At 63.9% G+C, this 11103-nt stretch overlaps 3 protein-coding genes across 5 annotated transcripts; 1 reads left to right on the forward strand and 2 right to left on the reverse strand.

Annotated features, from left to right (window-relative positions):
* Positions 1-353: 353 nt before the first annotated feature.
* On the reverse strand, positions 354-1780 carry TMEM216 (transmembrane protein 216). Of its 3 annotated transcripts, none has more exons than XM_062637115.1 (5): positions 1653-1780; positions 1436-1537; positions 1233-1325; positions 679-880; positions 354-588 (listed from the first exon to the last, which is right to left on the reverse strand). In XM_062637115.1, exons 1-5 carry the CDS (start codon positions 1663-1665, stop codon positions 573-575), a joined length of 426 nt encoding a protein of 141 aa, XP_062493099.1. In that variant the 5' UTR covers positions 1666-1780; the 3' UTR covers positions 354-572. The 3 variants fall into 3 exon arrangements, with proteins under 3 accessions (XP_062493099.1, XP_062493098.1, XP_062493100.1); XM_062637114.1 differs by having other exon boundaries at positions 1436-1554; positions 1653-1755; XM_062637116.1 differs by lacking the exon at positions 1233-1325 and having other exon boundaries at positions 1436-1554; positions 1653-1768.
* A 258-nt stretch (positions 1781-2038) lies between these two features.
* Positions 2039-5486, reverse strand: TMEM138 (transmembrane protein 138). The gene is made up of 5 exons (XM_062637128.1): positions 5367-5486; positions 3936-4171; positions 3685-3856; positions 2474-2549; positions 2039-2370 (listed from the first exon to the last, which is right to left on the reverse strand). The coding sequence occupies exons 2-5, from the start codon at positions 4061-4063 to the stop codon at positions 2258-2260; spliced, it is 489 nt and encodes a 162-aa protein (XP_062493112.1). The 5' UTR covers positions 4064-4171; positions 5367-5486; the 3' UTR covers positions 2039-2257.
* On the forward strand, positions 5459-10887 carry LOC134173286 (lysosomal membrane ascorbate-dependent ferrireductase CYB561A3). Its single transcript, XM_062637126.1, has 6 exons — positions 5459-5583; positions 7008-7213; positions 7279-7487; positions 9534-9688; positions 9880-10032; positions 10134-10887. The coding sequence occupies exons 1-6, from the start codon at positions 5552-5554 to the stop codon at positions 10423-10425; spliced, it is 1047 nt and encodes a 348-aa protein (XP_062493110.1). The 5' UTR covers positions 5459-5551; the 3' UTR covers positions 10426-10887.
* Positions 10888-11103: the final 216 nt, after the last annotated feature.

The following is an 11103-nucleotide window of genomic DNA, read 5'->3' on the forward strand; positions in this document are numbered from 1 at the left end:
CCTGCTGGTCACGCTGCTTTGGATGCAGCCCAGGACACGGTTGGTTTCTGGGCTGCAAGCGCACACTAAACCCCACTCATGTTCAGTTTCTCATCACCCAACACCCCCAAGTCCTCCTCAGGCTGCTCTCCATCTCTTCTCTGTTCATCCTGCCTCTGTGCCTGGGGTTGCCCTGACCCAGGTGTAGGACCTTGCATTGCCTATGAGGTGTTGGAAGTGATAAAGAGGGGGTTGGAGTGGTTTAGGGGTGGTTGGGGACTGATGGGCCACTGCTGAGGAGCTTTTCTGCCCCTCAAAGCAGCAGTGGGGGGGGTGCCCGGGGTTGGGGGAACCCCAAGTGCTCAGGCACCAGGTAAAAATAAATATTTATTGGAAAAGAGGGAATTCTTGTGAGAAGGTAGCAAAAAAAAAATAGGAATTCTCTGTACCTGGAGCTGCCGTGCACGTCCTGGGGGGCAGCAGGGAGGGGGCTGCCTCGCAGGTCACTCCTAGCCGATGGGGAGACACCCAACCGGGGGGGTGCTGAGCACCCAGTGCCTCCTGTACCTGGTCCTTTGGCGTGGCACAGGGCCTCAGTATGAATCCGTGCTGTAAGAGAAGGGGAAGAAAGAGGGATGGAGGAGTGCCAAAGCAGCTTGGAAGTCCGGCATTCCATAGGGAACGGCCTGGGAAAGATACCTGGAGAAGGAGAGGAGCGCCAGGACAGCCAGCAGCAGCTCCAGGGCGTAGAAGAGGAGGAGGATGGCGTTGAGGATGGCTTCCAGGCGCAGGGCATAGGTCTGCAGCAGCAGGTAATAGGTGGCCATCACGGCTGCCGGCACCGTCAGTGCCAGGCTGATGCAGAGGGGAACCTTCCGCTGGCACAGGTTGCCCTTGGAGCCTGGGGTGGGGATGGGAAGTGGGATGGGGGGGGTGCTTGTGGGTCCCATCGGTTCCTGGAGCTTGGTGTCACCAGGACTTAGATGCATGGGATGGGTTGGAAGGGAGCTTAAAGCTCATCCAGCTCCAACCCCAACCCCTTCCACTGGAGCAGGGTGCTCCAAGCCCCTGTGGCCTTGAACACTGCCAGGGATGGGGCAGCCACAGCTTCTCTGGGCACCCTGTGCCAGCGCCTCAGCACCCTCCCAGGGAAGAGCTTCTGCCTCAGAGCTCATCTCAGTCTCCCCTCGGGCAGGTTCAAGCCATTCATTCCCCTTGTCCTCTCCCTCCAGGCCCTCGTCCGAAGCACTCACCGAAGAAGATGCGCGTCGCCTCAGTGCCGAGGTAGAGGCAGAGCAGCACCACGTCCAGCGCCAGGTTGGTGAAGGGATAGGGCAGCAGCAGCACTGCGGGCACAGCCACGGCTGCCTCAGAGCTCACCCCCCCGCAGGGGCCGGTACCCGGTACCCGCGGTGCGCTCAAGGGGTACCGGGGGTGATGTGGTGGGGGGGCTCACCCTTGTACACGAAGATGAAGGCCTCCAGCAGGAAGTAGGTCGCGCTGTACCAGCCGTTGAGGAAGAGCAGGACCTGCAGCGGGGCCGAGGAGCGCTGGCGGCCTGCGGGGACAACGCGGCTGTGGGCGGGCACCGAGCCCCGGGCCCTCCCGGTCCCGTTCTGCTCCCCCCCCACCCCGCCCCTCGCCATCGCCGCCGGCCGCGGTCCCTCACTCACTCCTGGGCGCCATCTTCCGTCTCCATGGGAACCGCCGGCGGCCTCGCCCGCTCCTTCCGCCCTCTCTATGGTCCCGGAGGACTGAGCCGGGAGGCCGCGGGTTCGAGACCCGCAGCCGGCAATGGGGCACGGTGAAAGGTGTGGGGGGGAGCCCGGTGTTCCCCCCCCAAACACACACACACACGGGTTGAGCCGCGGTTCTCTCCGCTGCACGGTGGGCACTGCCCCGTGAGCGGGCTGGAAACACAGCGAGGAGCTGGGGGAAGGATGTTGGGGTGCAGAGAGTGAATGGGAGGGAATCATGGAATAATTAGGGTTGGAAAGGACCTTAAGATCATCTAGTTCCAACCCCCCTGAAGAGCCCGGGGGGTGGGGGGGGGTCAGCGTTGGAAAACACAGCTCATTTATTTCTTTACTGGTTACAAAAGCACTGGAGTCCCAAACCAAGGGATGCGGCTCCATCCTGATGCACAGTGGGATGGAGATGAGCTTCCCGCTGGCTCCTAGCATCCACCTGAGGTGCTGGTAGCAGTGAGGAAGAAGAGGCTGAGGTGGAGCTGTCCGCAGTGGGGGCCAGGAGGTGATGAAGAGCTGGAGGGGAACCGTCAGCCACGGAACTGCTCAAACTCCTTGCGCAGCCACAGGGAGTCCTGGTAGAAGAGGGGGTCCCCCAGGTGCACCGCGGTCCTCTTGTAGAAGTAGCAGTAGAGCACAGCCGCTGCGGGAGGGAGGGAGGGAGAGGGGTGTGAAGGTGGGCAGCCCCAGGGGCACCCCAAAAGCAGCAGGGCCCCAGCAGGGCTCCTGTGAGCCCCAGCCCTTACCCAGGCGCTGGAACACGAAGAGGGTCTGCAGGCCTTCGGTCCACACGAAGCGGCTAGAGTCGCGCCAGCGCAGGTTCTGAGCACAGACAGGAGTCAGAGGCATGGGATGGGTTGGGATGAAGGGAGCTTAAAGCTCCTCCAGCTCCAACCCCAACCCCTTCCACTGGAGCAGCTTGCTCCAAGCCCCTGTGTCCAACCTGCCCTTGAACACTGCCAGGGATGGAGCAGCCACAGCTTCTCTGGGCACCCTGTGCCAGCGCCTCAGCACCCTCACAGGGAAGAGCTTCTGCCTCAGAGCTCAGCTCAGTCTCCCCTTGGGCAGGTTCAAGCCATTCCCCTTGGCCTGTCCCTACATCCCTTGTCCCAAGCCCCTCTCCAGGTTTCCTGCAGCCCCTTCAGGCACTGGAGCTGCTCTCAGGTCTCCCCTTCAGGAGCCTTCTCTTCCCCAGGCTGCCCCAGCCCAGCTCTCTCAGCCTGGCTCCAGAGCAGAGCTGCTCCAGCCCTCGCAGCAGCTCCATCACTTTGGGGGCACTCCCACCCCAAAGGTTAAGCAGCTCAGGGGATTTAGCCAACAAGCCAGGACCTATTCCTGCTTCAGATCCCTGCAAATCCCTTGTCAATCCCCTGCCTGAGGGGTGTGGGCAGCACCAACATAACCGCTCCAGCCCCCAGGGGCAATGGGGTGAGGAGAGACCCTCACCCTGAGGATGGAGGGGGATGAGACCCCATGGAGGAGGATGCCCAGGGGCTGGGCAGGGTGTGGGGCTGCTTCTTCAGGGGATGGGGATAAGAGGGAGTTTATCTGGGGATGAAAAGGGGAAGATGCTGCCTCAACAGAGCCAGGACCCCCTGAGAGCCCTCAGGGCTGTCCAGTGCCAGCAGTGACGTGGCTGTGCCCAGGCTCTGAGCGCTGGTGTTTGCTAGGGATTAATCCCAGGTAAAGCAGGAGCTGCTGTCCCAGCCCTCAGCAGGGATTATCCCGTGCCAGCACGGAGCTGGAGCTGCTTTCCCTGGGGGAAAGAGGATTTTCCAGCCTTTAGGAAAGGGGTTGGGATGGGGCAGCTCCCTCCTTCCAGCCTGATGCCAATGGGGGGACACCAAACTGTCCCTGCTGGGTAGACGATGGTTTTCCTCTCATGAAAGAGGGGCTGAAGGAGGGAGCAAAGGGTTGTGCTGGCCACCCTCAGGAGGAATCAGCGGCCCCAACCTACCATAACCCACACATGGAAGGAGATGCTGAGCCCCAGGTAGGCTGCAGACAGCAGGATGGTGCCCTTGAACTTGTGGAAGAGGAGATTGACCAGCCCAGCCTGGAAGACGAAGGTGTTGAAGAACATGAGGAAGATGATGATGACGTTGAAGAGAATAGCAATGTCCTGGATGCTGCAGGAGGAGAGAAACGGGGTGAGATCCCACCCTTCCTGTCCCACCATGGTGGTCACAGCCCCCTGGGGGCACTCACATGAAGAGGACGAGCTGGACAGCAGGAGCCGTGCGGAGCAGCTCCGAGAAGGAGTTGACAAAGAGGTCGTAGAAGAGGAGCAGGAACTGCAGGAACAGCACCAGGCTGTAGTTGCTGGTCTGGAGCATCTTCCTTCCCTTGGTGTTGGAGCTCTCAGCTCCAGCGTCCCCAGAGGCAAAGGCAGCTCATGGCGTGGAGCTGAGGGGCTCAGTGTTGCTCGTCTCCATTGCCAGGACCTGGAGGGGGAGCAGAGGTTTGGTTTGGCAGCATGGGATGAAGCCCTGGGCTGTGTCCCCCCTCCTTTCTCCCCATGCAGCAGGTTCAGATTCACCCCTACAATCAACCAGGCTGGAAAAGGCCTTAAAGATCAGCAGCCCCAGCCCTGCCAAGGCCACCATAACCCATGGCACTGAGGGCCTTGTCTATAGGGTCTGGGAGCACTTGCAGGGCCGGTGCCCTGGGCAGCCTGTTCCAATGCCTGAGCACCCTCTGGGGCAGGAATTGTTCCTCAGCTCCATCTAAACCTGCCCTGGTGCAGCTTGAGGCCGTTTCCTCTTGTCCCATCCCTTGTTCCTTGGGAGCAGAGCCCAGCCCCTCCTGGCTCCATCCTCCTCTCAGGCACTTGGAGGCAGCCATCAGGTCCCCCCTGAGCCTTCTCTTCTCCACACTGAACCCCCAGGTCCCTCAGCCCTTCCCCATCACACCTGGGCTCCAGGCCCTGCTCCAGCTCCGTTCCCTTCTCTGTCCCTGCTCCAGCACCTCAAGGTCTCTCTTGCAGTGAGGGGCCGGGAGCTGAGCACAGGATTCGAGGTGCAGCCTCCCCAGTCCCATTCCCCCCCGCCCCTTCCAGCCCCAAGGCCCACGGGTGAGTCCCAGGGAGCAGACCCATGCCGGGGTTCAGGCGCCGGGGCCAGCGCTGAGCAGGCCACGCCGTGGGGACAGGCTTGGACACGCGGTGCCTCCCGGAACCCGCACCCAGCCCTGGGGCGGCTCTGAGGCCACACGGGGCCCAACCCTCCCTGCGCACCGCTGACAAAGGAGGGACGTGGAGCACGGGCAGGTAACGGGGGCGCTGGGGGCAATGTGGGGTGCAGCGCCCCTTGTCCTGGCACCCATAGGGCTGGGATGGGGGGGGGGGGGGAAGGGGACAACCACCCCCTTACACAGCCCCAACACCGATGTGCCCCCCTCTTCTCCCCTCACCCCCCCCCCCCCCCGGCGGACCCCCCTTTACCAGGCCCTAAGGAGGCCGCAGCCCCACCGGACACCCCCCGAACCCCCCGTTCCCCACCGAGAGCGGGCTCCCCGCTCCCCGGAGCGCAGACACCGGTGGTGCCGGGGCTGTGGGTGCCGCTGTGTTCCCCCCTTGTCCCTTCCTGTCCCCTCATAGCCCCTCTATGTCCCCGCATCGCACCGCGGCCCGGCGCTGACCTGCGGCCGCCATCTTCCGTCTCCACGGCAACGGCGCGGCCACCGAGAGGGAGGCGGAAGTGCGTGGCTAGAAGGGCCGCGCTGGGGCCGCGCTGGGGCCGCTCTGGCCGCCGCTCTCGCTGATCACCGGGGGCATTGGAGGCTTGGGCTCGGCGCCACCACCGGGGCGAGCGGCGCCGGCCACGATGGAGGCGGCCGGAGGGGCCGAGGGGGCGAGGTACGGCCCCGGTACCGGGGGGAGCCGTGGGGCAGGGCCCTGTGTGCCCGGTGTGATAGGAGCCATGGGGCCGGCGCCGAGCCCCATGCTCTGGGGGAGCCATGGGGCAGCCATGGGGCCAGGCCCGATCCCCATGCTCTGTGGGTGCCATGGGGCAGCCATGGGGCCAGGCCCCATCCCCATGCTCTGTGGGTGCCATGGGGCCAGGCCCCATCCCCATGCTCTGTGGGTTCCATGGGGCCAGGCCCAATCCCCATGCTCTGTGGGTGCCATGGGGCAGCCATGGGGCAGCCATAGGGCCAGGCCCAATCCCCATGCTCTGTGGGTGCCATGGGGCTAGGCCCGATCCCCATGCTCTGTGGGTGCCATGGGGCAGCCATGGGGCCAGGCCCGATCCCCATGCTCTGTGGGTGCCATGGGGCAGCCATGGGGCTAGGCCCGATCCCCATGCTCTGTGGGTGCCATGGGGCAGCCATGGGGCCAGGCCCGATCCCCATGCTCTGTGGGTGCCATGGGGCAGCCATGGGGCTAGGCCCGATCCCCATGCTCTGTGGGTGCCATGGGGCAGCCATGGGGCCAGGCCCAGTCCCCATGCTCTTTGGGTGCCATGGGGCAGCTCCCAATCCCCATGCTCTTTGGGTGCCATGGGGCAGCGCCGGATCCCCATGCTCTATGGGTGCCATGGGGCCAATCCCGATCCTCATACTCTGTGGGTGCCATGGGGCCAGGCCCGATCCCCATGCTCTGTGGGTGCCATGGGGCAGCTCAGCACCGCGGTGCCCACTGCAGTACCTCAAGCAATGAGTGTCCGAGCTCCGGATCCCCCCCCCCCAACCCCGGCTCTGGGGCCGTGTCCCACCCTCGTGGGGCGGCCGCTGTGGGGCAGGACGGGGCCGTCCCCGCCCCGGGCCGGGCCAGAAATAGCCATTGCTGGAGGCAGATGCAAATCCGCAGGCAAATGAGCTCAGCCTCACGCTTGGAGCCCCACAGGCTGAGGGCAGGAGCCTGCCGGGGCCGTCCATAGCGCAGGTACCACGATGGGTGCTGCCCGTGGGTCCCCCTTTAACCCTATGGGGCGAGGGGTGATGCTGGGGGCCTTGCTTCCAGTTGGGGTGAGCCCTATGGTGGGGATGGGAGAGAGTTGGAAGGGGTTTGGGGGTGTGGAGAGGGAGGGGATCACATCAATGGGGTCCTGAGGACAGTAGGGGGGGGATACAGGAGAGACCCTTAATGTTGTCCCCTATGGGCTGCCCTCACCCTGCATGGACCCTGCCATCCCTCCCAGTGCAGGCACCAGCTGGGCTGGACCCCGACCTCCTCCGTGGTCCTCAGTTCCCCTTTGAGCCTGGCTCCTCCCTGGGATGGGGCAGGATTGGGGGGGAACCCCAAGCACAGACCTGAGCCGTTGCCTTGCTCTTCCCTAGGTACCCCCATCGCATTGTGGAGATGCTGGATGTGCCCTTCCTGCCTTTCTGCCTCCTCCTGGGCCTCCTGGGCTTCGTGTGCGTGGCCTTTGTGAGCTCCTGGTGCCAGTACTGGCGGGGGGGCTTCGCCTGGGACGGCAGCGCCCGGATGTTCAACTGGCACCCGGTGCTCATGGTGACGGCCATGGTGGTGCTCTATGGGGCAGGTAAGCGGGGTACGGAGGGGGCCGCGGAGCCAGCGCGGCGCCTGCCTCACCTCCTCGTCCCGCAGCATCCCTGGTTTATCGCCTGCCCGCATCCTGGAGCGGTCCCAAGCTGCCCTGGAAGGTGCTGCACAGCTCCCTGGCCCTGGCAGCCCTCGCCTTGGCAGCGCTGGGCTTGGTGGCCGTCTTCCGCTTCCACAACGAGCACGGCACCCCCAACATGTACTCACTGCACAGCTGGCTGGGCATGGCCACCATCCTGCTCTTCTCCTGTCAGGTGGGTGCTGATCCTGCTCCCTGCATCCCAGCTCCATGCGCTCCCCATCCTCACTTCCCTCCCTGCAGTGCCTGGCTGGGTTCAGCACCATCCTGCTCTTCTCCTCTCAGTGAGTGCTGGTCCTGCTCCCTGCATCCCAGCTCCATGCGCTCCCCATCCTCACTTCCCTCCCTGCAGTGCCTGGCTGGGTTCAGCACCATCCTGCTCTCCTCCCCATCCTCGCTTCCCTCCCTGCAGTGCCTGGCTGGGTTCAGCACCATCCTGCTCTCCTCTCAGTGAGTGCTGGTCCTGCTCCCTGCATCCCAGCTCCATGCACTCCCCATCCTCATTTCCCTCCCTGCAGTGCCTGGCTGGGTTCAGCACCATCCTGCTCTTCTCCTCTCAGTGAGTGCTGGTCCTGTCAGGTGGATGCTGCTCCTGCTCCCTGCATCCCAGGTCCATGCACTCCCCATCCTCACTTCCCTCCCCGCAGTGCCTGGCTGGGTTCAGCACCATCCTGCTCTCCTGTCAGTGAGTGCTGGTCCTGCTCCATGCACTCCCCATCCTCGCTTCCCTCCCTGCAGTGCCTGGCTGGGCTCAGCACCATCCTGCTCTTCTCTCAGTGAGTGCTGGTCCTGCTCCCTGCATCCCAGCTCCATGCACTTCCCTCCCTGTAGTGCCTGGCTCCATCCTGCTCTTCTCTCACTCATCCCAGCTCCATCACTTCCCTCCCTGCAGTGCCTGGCTGGGTTCAGCACCATCCTGCTCTCCTGTCAGTGAGTGCTGGTCCTGCTCCCTGCATCCCAGCTCCATGCGCTCCCCATCCTCACTTCCCTCCCTGCAGTGCCTGGCTGGGTTCAGCACCATCCTGCTCTTCTCCTGTCAGTGAGTGCTGGTCCTGCTCCCTGCGCTCCCCATCCTCATTTCCCTCCCTGCAGTGCCTGGCTGGGTTCAGCACCATCCTGCTCTTCTCTCAGTGAGTGCTGGTCCTGCTCCCTGCATCCCAGCTCCATGCGCTCCCCATCCTCACTTCCTTCCCTGCAGTGCCTGGCTGGGTTCAGCACCATCCTGCTCTTCTCTTCTCAGTGAGTGCTGGTCCTGCTCCATGCGCTCCCCATCCTCACTTCCCTCCCTGCAGTGCCTGGTTGGGTTCAGCACCATCCTGCTCTTCTCCTGTCAGGTGGGTGCTGGTCCTGCTCCATGCGCTCCCCATCCTCACTTCCCTCCCTGCAGTGCCTGGCTGGGTTCAGCACCATCCTGCTCTTCTCTCAGTGAGTGCTGGTCCTGCTCCCTGCATCCCAGCTCCATGCACTCCCCATCCTCGCTTCCCTCCCCGCAGTGCCTGGCTGGGTTCAGCACCATCCTACTCTCCTCCTCTCAGTGAGTGCTGGTCCTGCTCCCTGCATCCCAGCTCCATGCGCTCCCCATCCTCACTTCCCTCCCCGCAGTGCCTGGCTGGGTTCAGCACCATCCTGCTCTTCTCCTGTCAGGTGGATGCTGCTCCTGCTCCCTGCATCCCAGGTCCATGCACTCCCCATCCTCGCTTCCCTCCCTGCAGTGCCTGGCTGGGTTCAGCACCATCCTGCTCTTCTCCTCTCAGTGAGTGCTGGTGCTGCTCCCTGCATCCCAGCTCCATGAGCTCCCCATCCTCACTTCCCTCCCTGCAGTGCCTGGCTGGGTTCAGCACCATCCTGCTCTTCTCCTCTCAGTGAGTGCTGGTCCTGCTCCCTGCATCCCAGCTCCATGCACTCCCCATCCTCACTTCCCTCCCTGCAGTGCCTGGCTGGGTTCAGCACCATCCTGCTCTTCTCTCAGTGAGTGCTGGTCCTGCTCCCTGCATCCCAGCTCCATGCGCTCCCCATCCTCACTTCCCTCCCCGCAGTGCCTGGCTGGGTTCAGCACCATCCTGCTCTTCTGTCAGTGAGTGCTGGTCCTGCTCCATGCGCTCCTCATCCTCACTTCCCTCCCTGCAGTGGCTGGCTGGGTTCAGCACCATCCTGCTCTTCTCCTGTTAGTGGGTGCTGGTCCTGCTCCATGCACTCCCCATCCTCACTTCCCTCCCTGCAGTGGCTGGCTGGGTTCAGCACCTTCCTGCTGCCCTGGGCTCCCTCCTGGCTCCGGGGGCTCTACAAGCCCGTCCACATCTTCTTTGGCTCCACCATCCTGCTGCTGGCCGTGGCCTCCTGCGTGTCGGGCATCAACGAGAAGCTCTTCTTCAGCCTGTGAGCATCGCGTGCGGTGGGGAGCGAGCAGACTTTGGGGTCCGAGTAGCCCAGAGTGAACCCAAGCCCTGGGGGCAAAGGGAAAGGGGTGATGCCCCCTCCGCTCCCTGCTGCAGGGGTTGTGTGGGCTTAGAGGGGGAGGTTGGGCACATCCAGGACAGCTCTGGGCTCCTTTTCCCCCCCTAAGGAAGAACGGGACAGCGCAGTACAAGCTCCTGCCTGCTGAGGCCGTCTTTGCCAACACCCTGGGGCTCCTCATCCTGCTCTTTGGGGTGCTGGTGCTGGGTGCCCTGGCCCGGCCGAGCTGGAAGCGCCCTGATGCTGACTGCCCGGACTCCCGTCAGGTACCAGCTCTGCTGTGGGGTGGCTTTGGGGGTCCTGCTTCCCCCCACAAGCTGTCCCTGTGTGGGGAGGGATGTGGGGCTCAGCCGTGTGCTCCCCACAGCCACTGCTCGCCGCTGAGCGTTGATGCCGATGGAGCAGCCAAGGTCTCTCCCTGCCCTTCCTGGGCTCTTTGGATCCCATCACTTCCCTGCCTGCTGTGCTGGAGCAATCGAGGTCTCTTCTCTGCCATTCCCGAGCTGTGGAAGCCCATCACTTCCCTGCCTGCACTGCTGGAGCAGCCGAGGTCTATCCCTGCCCTTCCCGAGCTTTGGATCCATCGCTTCCCTGCTTACTCTGCTGGAGCAGCTGAGGTCTTTCCTTGCCATTCCCGGGATCCCAGCACTGAGATTTAGATCCCAGCTCTTCCCTGCCGGCTCTGCTGGCCCTGCTCGTGGCCATCACCTTGTCCTCACCCAGGAGCCTGCACCCAACGCTCCCAAATCCATGGGAGGAACACGCTCAGCTGCCCCGCAGGAGATGCTGCTGCCGTGAGGACATCTCTTTGCCTCCTTTGTGGCCTGGGGCAGGATGAGGGCAGCCACAGGGGGATGCTCCTGCCTGCATCCTCCTGCTTCCATGCGGCTGGAATCTCCTGCCTGGATTTTGCTGTGCTCCACAATAGCTCAAAGCAGCCCCCGGAGCTGGCAGAAGCTGCTGGAGGAGCACCCATGTCCCTGCTGGGGATGCGGGGGACCCTCACCCCGTGCCTTGCCCTTCACCAGGGTGCCTCTCCCTCCACCCCACGGTGGTGGGACCAGCCCAGGAGCCTCACAGGGCCCTCCTGGCCACCTAATAAAGCACTGGCTTCTGCAGTGCTCCTGCATCCGCATCCCTGGGGACAAAGTGGGGCCGCAGGAGCCGGGATGGGAGCAGTGGGGGCCAGAGGAGCAGATCCCGGTGCTGGCCCCCATCCCCTGCTTCTTCTTTCTGCCTTTCCCCCCCCTGAGTCTCCTCCAAGCCCCGTGCCTGGAGCCATGTGAGCCCTGTGGTTACCCTGGTGCTGAGCTCATGCCCAGCCCAGAAGCTTCCTT

Source organism: Pezoporus occidentalis, unplaced genomic scaffold, assembly GCF_034315485.1.
Source record: "Pezoporus occidentalis ecotype Australia unplaced genomic scaffold, CSIRO_AGI_Poc_V1 ctg502, whole genome shotgun sequence".
Lineage (NCBI taxonomy): Eukaryota > Metazoa > Chordata > Aves > Psittaciformes > Psittacidae > Pezoporus > Pezoporus occidentalis.